The sequence below is a fragment of the Ascidiella aspersa genome, chromosome 4 (assembly GCF_963924565.1).
Source record: "Ascidiella aspersa chromosome 4, kaAscAspe10.2, whole genome shotgun sequence".
NCBI classification, from domain to species: domain Eukaryota; kingdom Metazoa; phylum Chordata; class Ascidiacea; order Phlebobranchia; family Ascidiidae; genus Ascidiella; species Ascidiella aspersa.
The window spans coordinates 25,121,490-25,136,621 of NC_139450.1; the positions used below are offsets into that span (position 1 = coordinate 25,121,490).

At 38.2% G+C, this 15,132-nt stretch overlaps 1 protein-coding gene across 1 annotated transcript; it reads right to left on the reverse strand.

Moving 5' to 3' along the window:
• Positions 1-2,298: 2,298 nt before the first annotated feature.
• On the reverse strand, positions 2,299-7,128 carry LOC146157109 (uncharacterized). Its single transcript, XM_083387642.1, has 6 exons — positions 6,974-7,128; positions 5,652-5,747; positions 4,737-4,824; positions 4,036-4,196; positions 3,817-3,955; positions 2,299-3,733 (listed from the first exon to the last, which is right to left on the reverse strand). The coding sequence occupies exons 1-6, from the start codon at positions 7,061-7,063 to the stop codon at positions 2,793-2,795; spliced, it is 1,515 nt and encodes a 504-aa protein (XP_083243768.1). The 5' UTR covers positions 7,064-7,128; the 3' UTR covers positions 2,299-2,792.
• Positions 7,129-15,132: the final 8,004 nt, after the last annotated feature.

The window sequence follows — 15,132 nt, forward strand, 5'->3', positions numbered from 1 at the left end:
ACAACGGTGTGCTTTTCACCGCATATTTGCAGATTTACAGCTACCTATTCAAACGACTTTAATGGGCTGAAAATTGCAGGTCTACTGAAACTATATATGCCAATAAAGACGCCTGTCAGTATGTGACTTTCCTTCCTAAGCCAAACAAGATTGAGTATCCAATATATTAAATCTACCCGAATTCAAGAACACGATTTTTTTAACAGCCGCTGATTGTATTTTATCGAATTGTTATTTACTTATTTACTATTATTTTTTTGATTTTGATAGACGTATTTTGCCTTACGTTTGTTGTTTTAATATCTAGTTTATATACTCTTTAATTCAAGGTATTTATGTATTTTGGTCACTTTTCATTGTATTTTATCTGCCAAACTACCATCTTTTTTTTTGCTTGATTCAGTGTTACAACTTAAGACATCCGTCAGGTGATGCAACTGAGCAACTGGGTTTTGTGTTAGATTAATTATAATTATTTGTGAAAAATTAAAATATTTGCATTCGGAAAATCTTCCATGTTTTATGCATCGCGGTCACACCAATGATACTACAGTATGTTCACACGTTGGTTTTTCTATCCTACAACGACTGGATATAGAGAGTTAATCACCACAATATTAACATACCAGATTACACTGAGATGGGCCTTTTTATTCGTTTTTAAACGTTGCATCCCACTATTGTTTATATGATCGACAACATTTTTTTTCCAATTTACCCCCCAAAATGTTTTCCTTTTATGTTACATAAACTAACAATTTACTTGTAATAAATACCCCTTTGTCTGATAAGTTACTACATTTTATGTGGAACGTTGTAATCATTATGTAAAATATTCTACGAAAATGTTTTACGACTATATTGTATTTATGGATATAAATAAAATTAAATTAAAAAAAGAAAAATTATAAGTTAGCGGGATAAAACAAAGGGCGGTTTTGCGCAGCCTCAAATGTGATTTACTACTGTTTATTTAGCGTATGTTTTATGCACTAAACCTAAGAAGACCGTCATCGTTTTTTTGTACTTGTTTTAACTTTTGTGCGCTGTAATACAACCATTAAGAAAGTTTAAGGAAGATTTCAAATAAAACCTTGTTAGTCAATTTAACACATATTTTACGTCGTATGGGCAGCTTAATGACTGTAGGACGTATTTAGACGTAGAATTAATATCACAACCCACACAGAAGTATGGGTAACAATTTGAGAACCATTAAGAAAATAAACAATTCAAGGAAAAAATGTTTTTTAAAAAGTTCATAAAATGCTACCAACTTTTGTATGGGCGTTTTATTTATGCTACGCAAAGGCTTTTGGTTTTACATCTTTTCGTCGCCATTTTGAAAAAATGCAACATTAGTAGTGTATTGGGTAGTATATTTTTTTAATGTAGGATGCAAACTTTACACGGCCAAATGCCTGAAGTAGACATGGCAAAACTTTATTACGCAACTAACGTTTGATTAATAAAAATAAAAAACGTCAAAAAAACGTTTGATCAATGAACATATATATTTTACAATTTTACGTTCATCAGATTTATGAGTATATATTCCGTTAACCAGGTTTATTATGTCTACCTATTTTGCGGTTTTAACCTTAAAAAATAAACTGCGAAACAACTGATGACACCTCTTGGAACAGTTTACCTGCGTTTGAAACACTTTAAATTAGGTTTTAATTGCGTATGAATTTAAAGCGATGTAATATGTCGTCGGAGGCATGCTGATTTATAGGAACTTATAAATAAATGGACGTGAGTTTGGCCAGTTATAAACCGAACGACGTAAATTATTTGTTGTATACCGAAACAGCAGGTTTGTCAACAACGGACTAATTACGCTCTCGGTGCGAATTTTGAGCTGCGCTGTGCGTCTGAAGAAATGTTTGGCACAGACATAGGCCGAAAATCAGTTTTCTTCAAAAAATGAAATTTGATCATTTGTTTTATATTTAAAAATAAAACATTTAACTGCTTTTTACCATAGCTCCTAATTCATTGTCTCTACAGCTGTATAATGGAAGAATTATAGGTAGGTATAGAATTGGCACGAATTTGTGATTTGTAATGGCTTTCTACTTTGTCCTAATGATAATAATGAGTTGTCCGTATTGAAATGTCGGAAGAATTTATATCTATAAAATCCATAGTAATAAAAGCAAATGTTAAACTTGTGTGGGGACTTTCGAAATAATCACTCTGTACAATTAAAATTACCATAAAGTTTATTTTCCGACTTTCTGCTAATCCTGTGAAAACTTTCATTTTACATTTTGGTGTTTATAAGTCGCTGCTCTATTTAAAAACATTATGTAACTTATTTAAATGACATAGTTTTGCAATATGTTGTAATACCTTTATAGCCGAAAGCTGAATTACCTGCAAGAAATAGCTTGTGATGTATGATTTGTTTAAGAGGCAAACTGGACATTGGTGGATAAAATATATATTGCAACTTCACTGGAACATGAACAATAGAATCAAACTAAGGAACTTTAAATGTTAACAAAACAAATGAATAAAGGTTAAAAAAGATGTGCATAGTAATGAGAAAGTGTGTTCGATCTCAACTTAGGAAAATGATAAAACAATTAAATAAAATGTACAAAAATGATTACGCCAGTTTACAAGGTTACTAAAAATCCACGAGTAATTAGCGCTAATTTTGACAAAATGACCAGCGGAGTTTGAATTTCGACGCAGTGGCCACATACAAATCTTAAACAACGCATTTGGAAAAAACCTAAATGTACTTGGTTTGTTTGCATCTTGTGTCTTATTGTGTTTGGTCATGTGTCTTTGCCGAATATATTTGGCTTTGACCAGGGTCTCCACGGACCTGAGGTCCTATTACCTAAAGGCAGGTGTCCAGGGCGTTGGGGAATTCCCAGGGACGAGTCGGAACACGTGTCGTCAACGTCATGACTAGTTGTGGACGTGGGACTTCTTTGGGGGGAATGTGGCTGGTGTGGGGGTGGGTAGAACAAGGAACTTGAAAGGTTGTCACTGGAAGCATCTCTGCTCTCGTACACTTTTGCTTTCTCCAGCTGGATATACTCGGGCTTGTGGCGCGTGTTGCGCCTGCGTTTTCGTTTGCATTCCAACCTCTTTTTAGATGGAGGTGTATTGCTTTCAAATGATTCGGGTGAAACGTGTGAGGTTGAAACTGGCGGCCTCTCCTGTACATATCGATCTCGCTCCTTCGTCGGACTTCTCGCCCGTTTGCGATAAAATGGTTTTCCATGAGACCTGATTCTTCCTTGATGGGTTTCGGGTGAGTTGGAGGCCTGTGTGCGAACCTTTTCCGGTGGTGAGTCGGCCAGGTAACTGCCTGCTTCGCTGCTGGCGTATTGCTCATGTTGCTGCACAGAAATTGACTCTGCTGCGGGCAAATTCGCGTCGGTTTTGCGCGTCTTGCTCTTGGCCTGAAGTGGAATTGGCCTTGGGACACAGGGAACCACATTGACAGGTTGACTTGTTGGTTGACACTGCAGCGTCTGGGCCGAAATCGGCGCTAGGTATGTCGTAGAACTGCCACTGATCTGCGGCAAAAATACGGCGAAATTCCCGCTGGGGAGACCTCTAATCGTCGAGGCCAGTTGAGTTCCCTCTGGTAAAACTATCGGGGCTGACTGATGACCTTGTGAAGTGTGAACCACCGCTAACTGTGAATCAAACACCGTTGTCGGACATGGCGTTGGTTTCGGCGCAATATTTGTCGTGTATGATGCTGCGCAAAATTGAAAGTTTAAATGTTGATGTTTAGCCTAGATGTTTTTGCTAGTTTGGTGTTTAAATCCTGTTTACACTTACTTGCGTTTCCTGCGACTTTAGTCTGCACCTCAGGGAATCGAATTTGGATGGGCTGATTTTGTCCATTACGGAGCAGTGGCGAAGAAAATGATGGTGATTCAATTGTTAATCCAGGGTCGTCAAACAAACTCGACTGCGTCTACAATCGATGTAAAAAATCAGATATTTCATAAGAAAACGCGTTTTCGCTTTATCACCTAATGTTTCGTATAGACTTACATGCATTGACTGTAAACAGGTCGCTAAATGGCTAAGCAGCCGTGTCCTCACATCAACCGTTACTCCTTCACAAGTGCTGAGAAACTTCATAACTTCATTACGACATTCGTTAAATCCAGCACGATATTTGTCGACCACACTTGGGTCGATGCTGAGGGAAACTGCCGAAAGAATTTTACGTTAATACTAAAAAATGTTTTTGAATAAGTCCGTTACGTGCAGCAAGGGATATTTATCGTTAGTCTCACATAATGCTGTAACTGCAATTTTGTCATTACAAAGTAAAAGATCATCCTACAAATGATAGGTTATTCTGGTGAGAGTAGGTTGCAAATTCGCACCACAAGTTATAAATTATCTGTACTTTACTCCTAATAACGTATTATCTCCTCCCATTAAAAGATCCGGCTGGAAGTGGTTGGTTTTCCACCTATATATCCAACGGATGATTCTCTAAAAGCTTACGAAGTGCTACGGAGCATGCATTTAGTTAGATACGATTTCTACTTGCCAACTAAAAGCATCCAATTTTGTGCCAAGCAGATAAATGGAACTTTATCGTTCCACATCACAATTTTAATGGTCACTTGAACGGTTTTCAGCTGTCTAATATAAAAAGTCGATAACGTGCGAAACACAACAAATTTGCTTATGGCTCAGACTTTTTACTAAACAACTTTAATTACAAATTTTGCGCTAACCCGACAGGCGTTGTCTCTCGACATTTTTCAAATATTTGACTGTCATCTCCAGTATATCTGCTTTTTCCAATTTAGAGTGTCTCGTGCTCTGTAAACAGCAAACATATTATAAATGTTAGATAAACATGTTTTTAAATGTTGAAAATATTATGATGTTTTCTTTTTAAATAAGTTGGAAATTTTCAAACAATTTTAAACCTACAACTTGAATCGTTTGCAGATTACGGTAACCTTATACAGTCACGTCAATATTTGGAATGTCCCGAACATTTTGGAAAAACGGAAGCCCAGTGCGTCTTTTAGGTCAAAAGTGGCCAGGCCTAAACGTAAATACTTCGCCCGGTCAAACCCCGAAAAGATGTTATCGCGACGGGACAAATGACCAACGAGCGATCACCTATCCCCATTAGCTTCGACCAGTTAAAGTACAACGGGACTGTCGCGTGTCATAGTGAGACCGGACAACGACTTTTGTTCGGACATACGACAATTCTCGAAGTTTATTTTTGATAGGCGATCGCAGCGAAAATAAACAGGGTGCAATTCAAGCTAATGGCGGACAAATGCAGACATTTGGCGCAAGCTTACACCCGTTATTACTACAGTTCTTTTGACATCAGAGCGCTGTTCGCTGATCTAAGTGTCGATTAGCCAAAATCGGGTTCCAACATTATATGTTTCAAAGCGGCAGTGATTTAAATAACCTTCCACAGCATATGGTTTGTTTTCATTTTAAGTCGTACAATAGAAACCGAGTTCGGCTTTTTGCAAATTAGTTTGTCCAGCAATAAAGATATCTTTGAAAAACTCTCTAGTTTGGCAAACAGTAGTTTTAGTGGTTTTTAAAGTCCGTATTGATTCTCACACTAGCAACGTACAATTATTATGTCTAAAAACGAAAGAAAGTTCACTAACATCTTTCTTGAGCGCTTCCAGAAGTATTGTTTTCAGCTGGTTCAGGCTGCTGTTGATGCGTGCTCGCCGCCGCTTTTCCATGATAGGCTTGGATGACTGAAAAGTGCATATGACAAACTGTTATATTCTGTTTTTGAATAAGTCTTAACTAATTCACTATACTTTGTTTTGACTTTTTTGTATATTTTTCGACGATTCCGAGAGATTGTGTTCTGTTCCTAATAAACAAAGGCTGTCAAAAACTTTAAGTTCGGAAAAGCATAAAAATGCGTTGGGAAATGTTAAGCGTTGCTAAAACGAGCGCGAAACGCACTTGGTAAACGCAAATTGCCTCGATTACTTTGGGATTACGGTGTTTTATCGTCAGCCCAAAACCACTGATTGTTGTTGTAAAAGTGATTTAACGCTATCCGGTGTGTGGACAAACAAGTGGTGGTTATAAAACTCGCTACAATCTTATCAAATAACCGTGAAAAAGTGACGGCGGGCCCAGTGTAGCGTTCCGTATACCTTGGATAATTTGATACCCATAAGCAACTCAGTTATGAAACTTTGTGTTTATGTCCATCCAAATCTAACCATATAAAAAAAACTGATTAGGTTCTTCTCGTGGGTGTGTTAATTTATGCATTGCGTATGAATTTTTGCAAACAAAGATCTAACTCTGTCAAAAAATAAAAAATAAACTTAGGTTTAGGTGTCATAACAATCGAAAGAAAAACAAACAGCTATCACTTTCCCCGGACGGATTTTGCAATTAACTTGATTTATTATACCTGATTAAACCTGCAGTCTATTTTTTTAGGTTAAATTTTCCAGTTTACTACAGGAAAGGGCGCTTATAGTTCAGAGCAACCTTTAATGAACTCATAACTGATAGCCTTGACAAAGTATTTCAATAGTAAACATGTAGGTCTACAACACTTTGTTTTTTCTTTGTCTTAGCTAAAATTTACAGTAAGAGGGTAAAGCTCTAATTCAGTTAATATCCCATCAACCTGGAATAAACGTACTGTTAATGGTACGAAACGGTTTTCCACATTGTACGCCAGGGAGATTAACAAAATGTGTGATATTGCAGCTGGCTTATAGTATCTTTTCATAGCGTTTGTTTCAACATAAAATCAACAATCGTTTTGGTGAAGGAAATTATAATAAAAGTGCCATTAGGAGAAAATACATTTTTGATTTCACTTTACTAGCGATTTGATCATTAAATATTTGACTTATATTAAGTAAATCCAGATTTTTATTATCAACCAAAGTTACAATTCGTTTTTGAATTAATATTCAACAAAAGCAAATGCTCCCCGCTGCTTTACCTTTCTCCTTTCTGCGTAGCTGCTTCCAACGGAGCTATCCACTTCCCCTGCTTGTGTTTCGTCACTGGAAGACATACTCTCTGGCTGCATGACGTCACTTGCAAGACCAATTTAAAGACATGAGTTCTGAAACAGTTTAATGATTGAAGGATCTGCGCTACACCCTGAAATTTATTAGTATGTTGTTAAAAGGCTTAACAAACAACCTAGGTTTGTGCTTTGTAGGGCGCGTAAGCACAAGGTACAATAAACTTGCTACAATATGGCCAGACCTGAGCAATATAACGTTTTTTGTTCGCTGATCGAGAACTTTACTAAAATTGCCGGCATACCACTATTTCAAGCTGCTGGCGGGCGCCATTTAACTCAAGACCAAGTCTGCTGTTGGGTATATTTTCATAATGTTACGTGGCAAAAAGCAAAAAAAATTATAGCTTTTTCATATTTTGCTAAACTTTATTTGGATCCTCGTAGCATCCCTCGTTCGATAATATTATACTGACAAAAATTATTTATCAGAGTTATCATTACCGTTTATTAAATGATTAATTATATTTATATATTAATATGTGTAATTGATTCGGTATAAAGTATAGTAATTTAAATATGGAGTTCACAGTTTATGTCGTATTATAGGCGATGTTTTAAGGAGTGATTTTTTAAAGGTATGAAACCATTTTTTCTTAAAAAACAACCAGAAGAATATAATTTCACTTCACATCACTATTCTACACAGGAATCCTTGTTTTTGTCAACATTTGCTTCCCTATTCTAGTTTTGTTTGCAATATTTCGGTATTCTGATCGAAGAGAAGGCAAGACACGATCTGCCAAACAACTGGCAACCGGCTCCGACACCCCGTCTCCTCTTTAAACCTCTTTGCTCAGCACAAACTCGCTAAACTCTAAATTCACTTCTTAACCTTTTTCCTTGCTGCACCCTTTCAAATCACCAAACATTTCTCTCACCCCTTTCAAATCCCTAACCCATTCTCGCACCCCCCTCTACAATTGCTTATATAACAAAATCATTGTAATTTCATATTTATACAATGAACTAATAACACAGTAAAACAATACCAAAATGTGAATTAGTTTTACATTTAACTGATCAAAAAATATATAAATTACAGTAATACATTTTCTATGTCTAATTCAGCATCTCCGGAACATTTCTCGCAACCCTTGAGAGTGCGAGCACCCCTGGTTAAGAAATCCTGCTCTAAATGGTCACGCACTTCCGTATCAATTCGAAGTTCATGGCGAGCAGAGATGTTCGTTTCGCGATTAACACTCGGCGGCTGGCCGGCGACAAAACTGTCGAAATGCGATTCGAAAAACTTTCTGTGGCGAGCGCGCGGAACCTGTCAAGGCGAGCGGGCGGCGTCGCGTGTTTGTCAGGTGCCAAAACGATCGCCGGTGCTGTGCCGGTCGCGAGAGCACTTTTTTCCTCGCTCGCGGACGGCCGAAGGGCTGGCGCGTGTCGCTTAGCGCGCGAAAGGTGCCCTGCGTACGCTGAGGGAGCGACGCCCGATTGAGCCGCCCTCTTGTCGCCGGGCGAGCTTGCGCGAAAGCCACGCGACTTGCGCGAGCTCACTTAAGTGCCCCGCCATTAGCTCCGGCTCTTGGTCACAACTCACAGGAACGCCGTTCTTATTGCTTTTTGATCAAGGATTGGGAATTCGTGGCGCGGTTAACTGTTAAGTTTAGCCAGGACGATTCGATATACTGCCTGGGGGTTAAAATAATGTAAGCACAAATTATACATATATAATAACAACCCTGTTGTTCCCTTTACGGATTTGTTTCATCTCTTAACATTACTATTACTTTCATGTGTCCTGTTCGGAGTGCAACAGCTTTTTTAGGGTCCAGATGTGTTAAATAATTGAAGAGAAAGTTGTAGCGAAGACTGTGATTTAGTGATACGCGTTGTCTGAGTTATAAAAATTAGTGTCGCGTAATGGCAATTGTGAAATTGAATACCACGCGTAGGTATCACGCGTCCATTTTATTTCCCTTTTATGAGGTTAATCAAAGTGGACCGGGTGGTGATTCAGAAGTTTATGCAGTGCAAACACAGCAACGACCGTTCTTTTTCCGGACTCCTTCACACACAAGCCTCCGCGCGAATGTGTGTACACTTATATTTGACGTTGAGGGTCGCGTCGGTATGGTGGAGCATTGTTGTCGCCGTCGTATTGTTTTATGACAAGGTGCGGTCCCACCAGGCGCTCGCGCGTTTCGCTTGTGTGTTTTTCCCACGCTATTATGCCTCGCTGCCCTCGCAGCTTTCGCGCAGCGCCCCGAACAATAAAAGTCGTTCCTGAGAAGTTCTGGCGTCTCGTCACCGACGAAATAAGCACCGATCAGCGGCGCAAAGGTCGACGCCCAAAAATGAGCGGATTACAGCAGCGCCCTGCTGCTTGTCGCCGTTCTTCCCTGGCGATCATGGACCCGTTGATTCTGCTGCTGATGGTGAATATTCGACAATGCCCTGCGCAATTTAAACGCGATTTCGAACACCTGGGCTCGATGTGTTCGCTACTAAAGATAAATGCATTCAGCGAGATGTCACACTAATCGGTTATTTTCCGTATTCTAATGTGGGTAAATTTTGCGTGAGTTATTTTAAGGTTTTTCAGTATTTTCCATTTGACAAAGATTTCATATTTTCTATAACATATATTTTGGCAATCCTTGTTTACTGAAGAGCAGATACAAATCTTCTATGTTTTTTCCAAAATTGAAATAAGAAATTTATGAAAAATGATATTGTGTTTAATGCAATATTTATTAAAGGCAACACGAGTTATTTGATTACAATTTTTGTGCAAACTTATGTCCGTTATAGGAACTTTTGTGTCCACCATGCTACTTTTATATATAGAGCAAGTTGAAAACCAAGTTTGATTGATGATCTCGACAAAATACCATAAAGTGAGTTGTGTTTGTCGTGAGGTCACTTGATATCAGTGCAAAGCTTATAACGTTTGTCGCCGTCAATTCAGATAGCGTTCATCATCATTTATCTAAGCGAGTGCCTCTGTAAAAAGCACAACGGCTCAAAGGTTTCGTCACAATACTCTTTAGTCACGCACAGCGACCGACACTCGACTGCCTTTCGTGATTCGATTGCCTCGCCGCCTAATAAACATTGACACTAGCCGATGCGCTAAATTAATACGGCATAAATTTTCCAAGAGTCGTCACGTTCCGAAGGGTCTCCGGCTTGTTTGTTGTCACAACAGATGCCAACAAAAAAGGGAAGTATCTTCTCAGTAGCTCGGCGCTCAAGTGACCAAAGAATTGCAGAAGCGTTGACAAGCCTTTTCCGCAGCTGTTTAAACACTCTTCGAAGATACTCACACGTGCATAAATAAAAATCTAAATTTTAATTTCAGTGTTGACAACATTACTTCGACTGATGAATATTGCTTTTATCGACGCCAATTCATTGGAAGGTATGGAAAAGTTTCGAACTTTTTAATTTAAATTTTTTTCTAAACATTATAAGACGATTTGCTGAGCGGTAAAACCGTATCTAGGGCATGACAACATTTCAGAGATGACGTCACAAAGTTACCTATAACGTGACGTCACATACGTTATACCTTGACGTCACAAGTTAACAAGGCTTCCTAATACCTTGTAATCTATGCCAGAAGGCAATTCGGTAAATTGAAAAATAAGGTTCCTGTTCGATCAATTCGCGTGTAAGGTATAAACCCTTGAAAGACGTGAGAACCAAACGTCACACATTCATTCGAAATTAACAAGCCCCTTAAAAGGCTTACTAAAAACGCCTTTCGAAAAAATCAATATTGTATTTAATAAATTTAAAACCTGTGATTGCAATCACATATTTGTGTGTATAAATCTTAAAATCATTTTTGTTATAGCAAAATAAATATCCTAATTCAATATTAAATACAAAGCAAGCTAAACCAAAAAAGTACCAACACTATCCTAAATTAAGACCAGTTTTATTAAAATTTATTCATTTGGTAGAATTATTGGTTTGTCTGGTAATACAATGGCGTTCGGGAGTATGCTCGGACTTTAATACGAGCCTATAAATTTGTTTTTCAACAAGCCCCTGTTCATATACTGCTATAGATATATTTATAGCTGTATATAAAAGCTGGTCGATTTGCATCGGTTCAGTGCAGAATAGCGAAGGGGGTGGTCTTCTTGTGCAGCAGCGAACCTGAACGAAGGCGCCCGTAAACAAGCGAGAAGACTCGGCTGTTTCCCCTCAACCTCAGCAGGCGCGCGATAAGAGAAGTGCGCTAATCCGGGCTCAATGTTGTGTGTCTTTCCCACGGTATGGCGAGGGGACTCGTGTGCCACTTGCGTTAAACTACGCTTGGGTCGCGTGCGCAATGCATTCAGTGTTATCCACACGCACCGGATAGATCGATTAGGCAGCACTTACCCAACAAAAACAGATGAAGGGCGGAACGGCAAACTACATTTTTAACACAGGATAAAACCGAGATTAGAAGCGGTCCATTTCTGACGAGAAGAATTCTTCATAGCACTAATAGGACATATCAAAACGTTTAAACAACTGAAGCCATTTTTGAGAAAATGAGAGCATCAAAATTAAGTAAAAGCATGACGCCGCGTCTCGTTGACGCATACATCATCAGGCAAAGTGGAGTCATAAATCAACATTAAACTTCTTTGGCACATAGCACACATTTTTAGTCTAAATGGCATCGCAAACAAATCCAAGCTGCAAATAAAAGTTCCGATGAAATGGGTTTAATTGACGATTGAACAATGCGAGAGCCCTGGTGCACCTTTATTGAACAGTTAGAAATTGGATAAAGCGATATTTAGTAATTCAGCCGTACCAGTTTATAGCGTTGTATGTAGGCCGTGCAAACACTGGTATTTGCTGTCCTAAAAACTAATGTTAATAAGAATTGCGGAAAACTGGAACTAAGCTCCGACCGTACAAATAGTCATAACCCAATTTAAAAAAAACGCGATACCCCGGACCCAAGGAACACGTGTCTATGCTGGTTTAACTAGTTTATCACATTATTTTTCACTGAACAGGCCGTTTGGTTTTTGTTATATGGAAAATATTTAAGCTCTGTTTAAAACAGAACTATTTCGTCGCACAGAAACAAACTATGGTGCCACCCATAGATAGACAGTTCGGAAAATAACTTCAAAATAGGAGTAATACCTAATAACGTCGATCTGAGTAGGAATATGACTAAACTCGTCGAAATATATCCTAAATGGATAAAATAAGGCCTATACAACAATTTATCTAACCCCTAACTCCACTAGGCCTACTAACTTCATTACTCCAATACCCTAATCCCAAACACGGAAAACAATCCATTGCTAAAACAGCGGCGCTACAACGGCCGATAGAAGACCGATGGACCCTGAACGTCCTTTGCCCTATATCCCTTCAGTTAAAGGAAATATTTGAACCATTTAGGCCTTATTGCGATAAGTTTAGGTCTTATTTAGACGATTTTAGATCTTAGTCTGTCGTAGACATTACTGCGTATTTGTCTTTATCAGGTCGTTGGTCTTAATACTATTGTATTACAGATTATTCTGCTTTAGATATATTTCCCTATAGTAGGTCTTGTTCTGTGTTCCCTATCGAATTTCACTGCTTGAAATTGCCCCACTTTGAACTGTCAATGTTTTATTGCTGATTATATTGTTAAATGTTTAAATATTGATGATAGTGATTCCACAACCATCCTCGTTGAACAGTTTCCATTGCGCGAATGAATATTTCAGTGAAATGCCTAATATGACTGACAAGTTTTTATCGATAAGCGATTTACACCAAAGGTGGATGAACTAACGACCTGATGTAGAAAAATGTGATTCTTTGCGATTTTCGTTTTGTGTAAATTTTCAATCGATACTACATTTTAGTGTTTCTCCGTGTTTTTACTCAAATATTTTTTTCGTTCACTTTTGTTAAAAATGTAATAAACATGCAGGAATATGTTAAAACAATATGTTGGGAATGAGGTTGAAAGCTGTTGGTACCATAATAAAACGTATTCCAAACGTACTGAACTTAATGTTCATCGTATAGGTTGTGTGTTGTTTTATTTATACACAAAGTTTAACATAAAGCGTTGTGGGTGCTGTATTTGAATGTAGTAAAATCCTATGAATGTAGCATAATTTTGAACGCCTCTAGTTTTATTTCTAGAAATTAACGTTTAAAAAGTTTATGGTCTTAACAAAATCAGATACCTGCAATTACCAATCACCAACTAATAAATTAAATGTCGCGCAATTACAATATTTAAACTTATCATTCTGTTAGCCAGGGGTTCTTACACTTCTTTTACCGCGGACCCTTAAATTTTTTTTTGGCTTCGCGTGGACCACGATAGGCAAACTTTTTAACAAATGATGTCATAAATTGGCGTCACCTTACAACTAAATTTCATAATCTGTTGATTTCAGTCTAAAAAATGTAAAAGTGAAATGGAGTCTAAATACAGTCAGTGCAAAACCGTTTTCTTTTTAAGTAAACTGCTTTCTTTGAAAAAAAAAATTTTAAATTAGGCCTTTGTTGAACCCCCAAAACTAATTTACGGACCCCCAAGGGGTTTTTTTTGAGAACCCCTGTGTTAGCCCCATCTTGGGCGAAATCATTAATAAGACTGCAAAATAGTTACGATGTCAAAACGGTTCTTTCTATTTAAGGATTTTGACATTTCAGTGGTGACTGAAATATTCGGGTCAGTCAAAGTATCAAAGCGATGTTAAAATACACCAGAATTGTTGCGAAGATGCTGTTTAATGCGACTTTAATTACTCATTTAAATATATGGCTTTTCAACTTTTGTTGTTCGTGGACTACCATGCCTATTCAGATAACACTGTGTCACTAACAGTCAAATTTAAATGCATGAAATAATTAATCCCCAAATTGGAAAACATAAATATAGATTTACAAGTTGCATTTAATGCCTACCTAATGATATAAGCTGGCACCAACAAGTCTTCCCGAAATATATGTGGATTATTCAAACAATCACAACTTTATTGGTGCTCAAGAAACGAAAGTGTTACTAAATAAAAATTAATATAAATTCTGGGGAACCCTTTAATGGGTCGCGATGGATAACCTGTTGAGGTGGATTGGTTTACAATTTTACTGTTTAACGCGACTTAGAAAAACATAGATGAGCCAAGGTCACGCCTAACTATAATCGCTGATAAAGTTTAACGTAAAACTATTGCATTTGTATACTGCTTTTTTTAAACCTAAAAAAGTTAGGTTTTATTGCAAAGCGATAAAGATTGTAAACTTTAAACTAATTGAGCAATAATGGAAACAGTTGAGGAAAACTACATGTTCATTATTTATGGCCATTTATTATTTAGCTTTAATAATAAGATCCGCTTATTTGGTTCTCTTGCGTAAATGCTTCGTCAGCACTTGCTTGCTTTGTTTGCAGATTAATTCGGCCTTGCGAATATGTCGTGTTTAAATCGCTTAAAAGCCTAAACGCGATCGTGTGTCGGTCGCTTTCGCCGCATTTCAGGTTTTTCTCCTGCGCGCAAAGCTGCACCTGCCGCCGTGACGTAACCGCGGCGCAAGTTGAAGTTGAGGCGGCGCTCGCTTTGGGCATGTCATTGTTGCTTGGAGCGCACGCGCCCCGCTAGCTTGTGTAAACATTCGCGAGTGTGGGAAAGTCGTTTAGGCCAGGTTCCCATGCGTTCCGAGCGCGCTTTGCGGTCTCGCTATCGCTCATAAATAACATCGGGCTAAGGGTATATACGCACGGCCTGGCTGTCAGCCCACGGGCAAACAACATTTTACTATATAGTTGCAGGCATCGCATCGCCTATAGGACCGTTGCTTTTGCGCTGTGCGCCTGGTGATGCGCTGAACTCGTTCAGGGCGTTTGTTTCGGCGACGGCATCAAGTGTTGGGATGTGATGGCATTTCAACAGTTGGGTAAAATGTTTTCTTGACAACGTCGTTTTTCTCCACTCAAGTTATTCAGTATACTTATTTGCTGAAGTGACGTAAACACGTTAATGGTTACTTATTTAAATATATGAATTTTTAACTTTTGTTGTTCGTGGACTACCATGCCTATTCAGATAACACTGTGACACTAACAGATAAATTTAAATGCATGA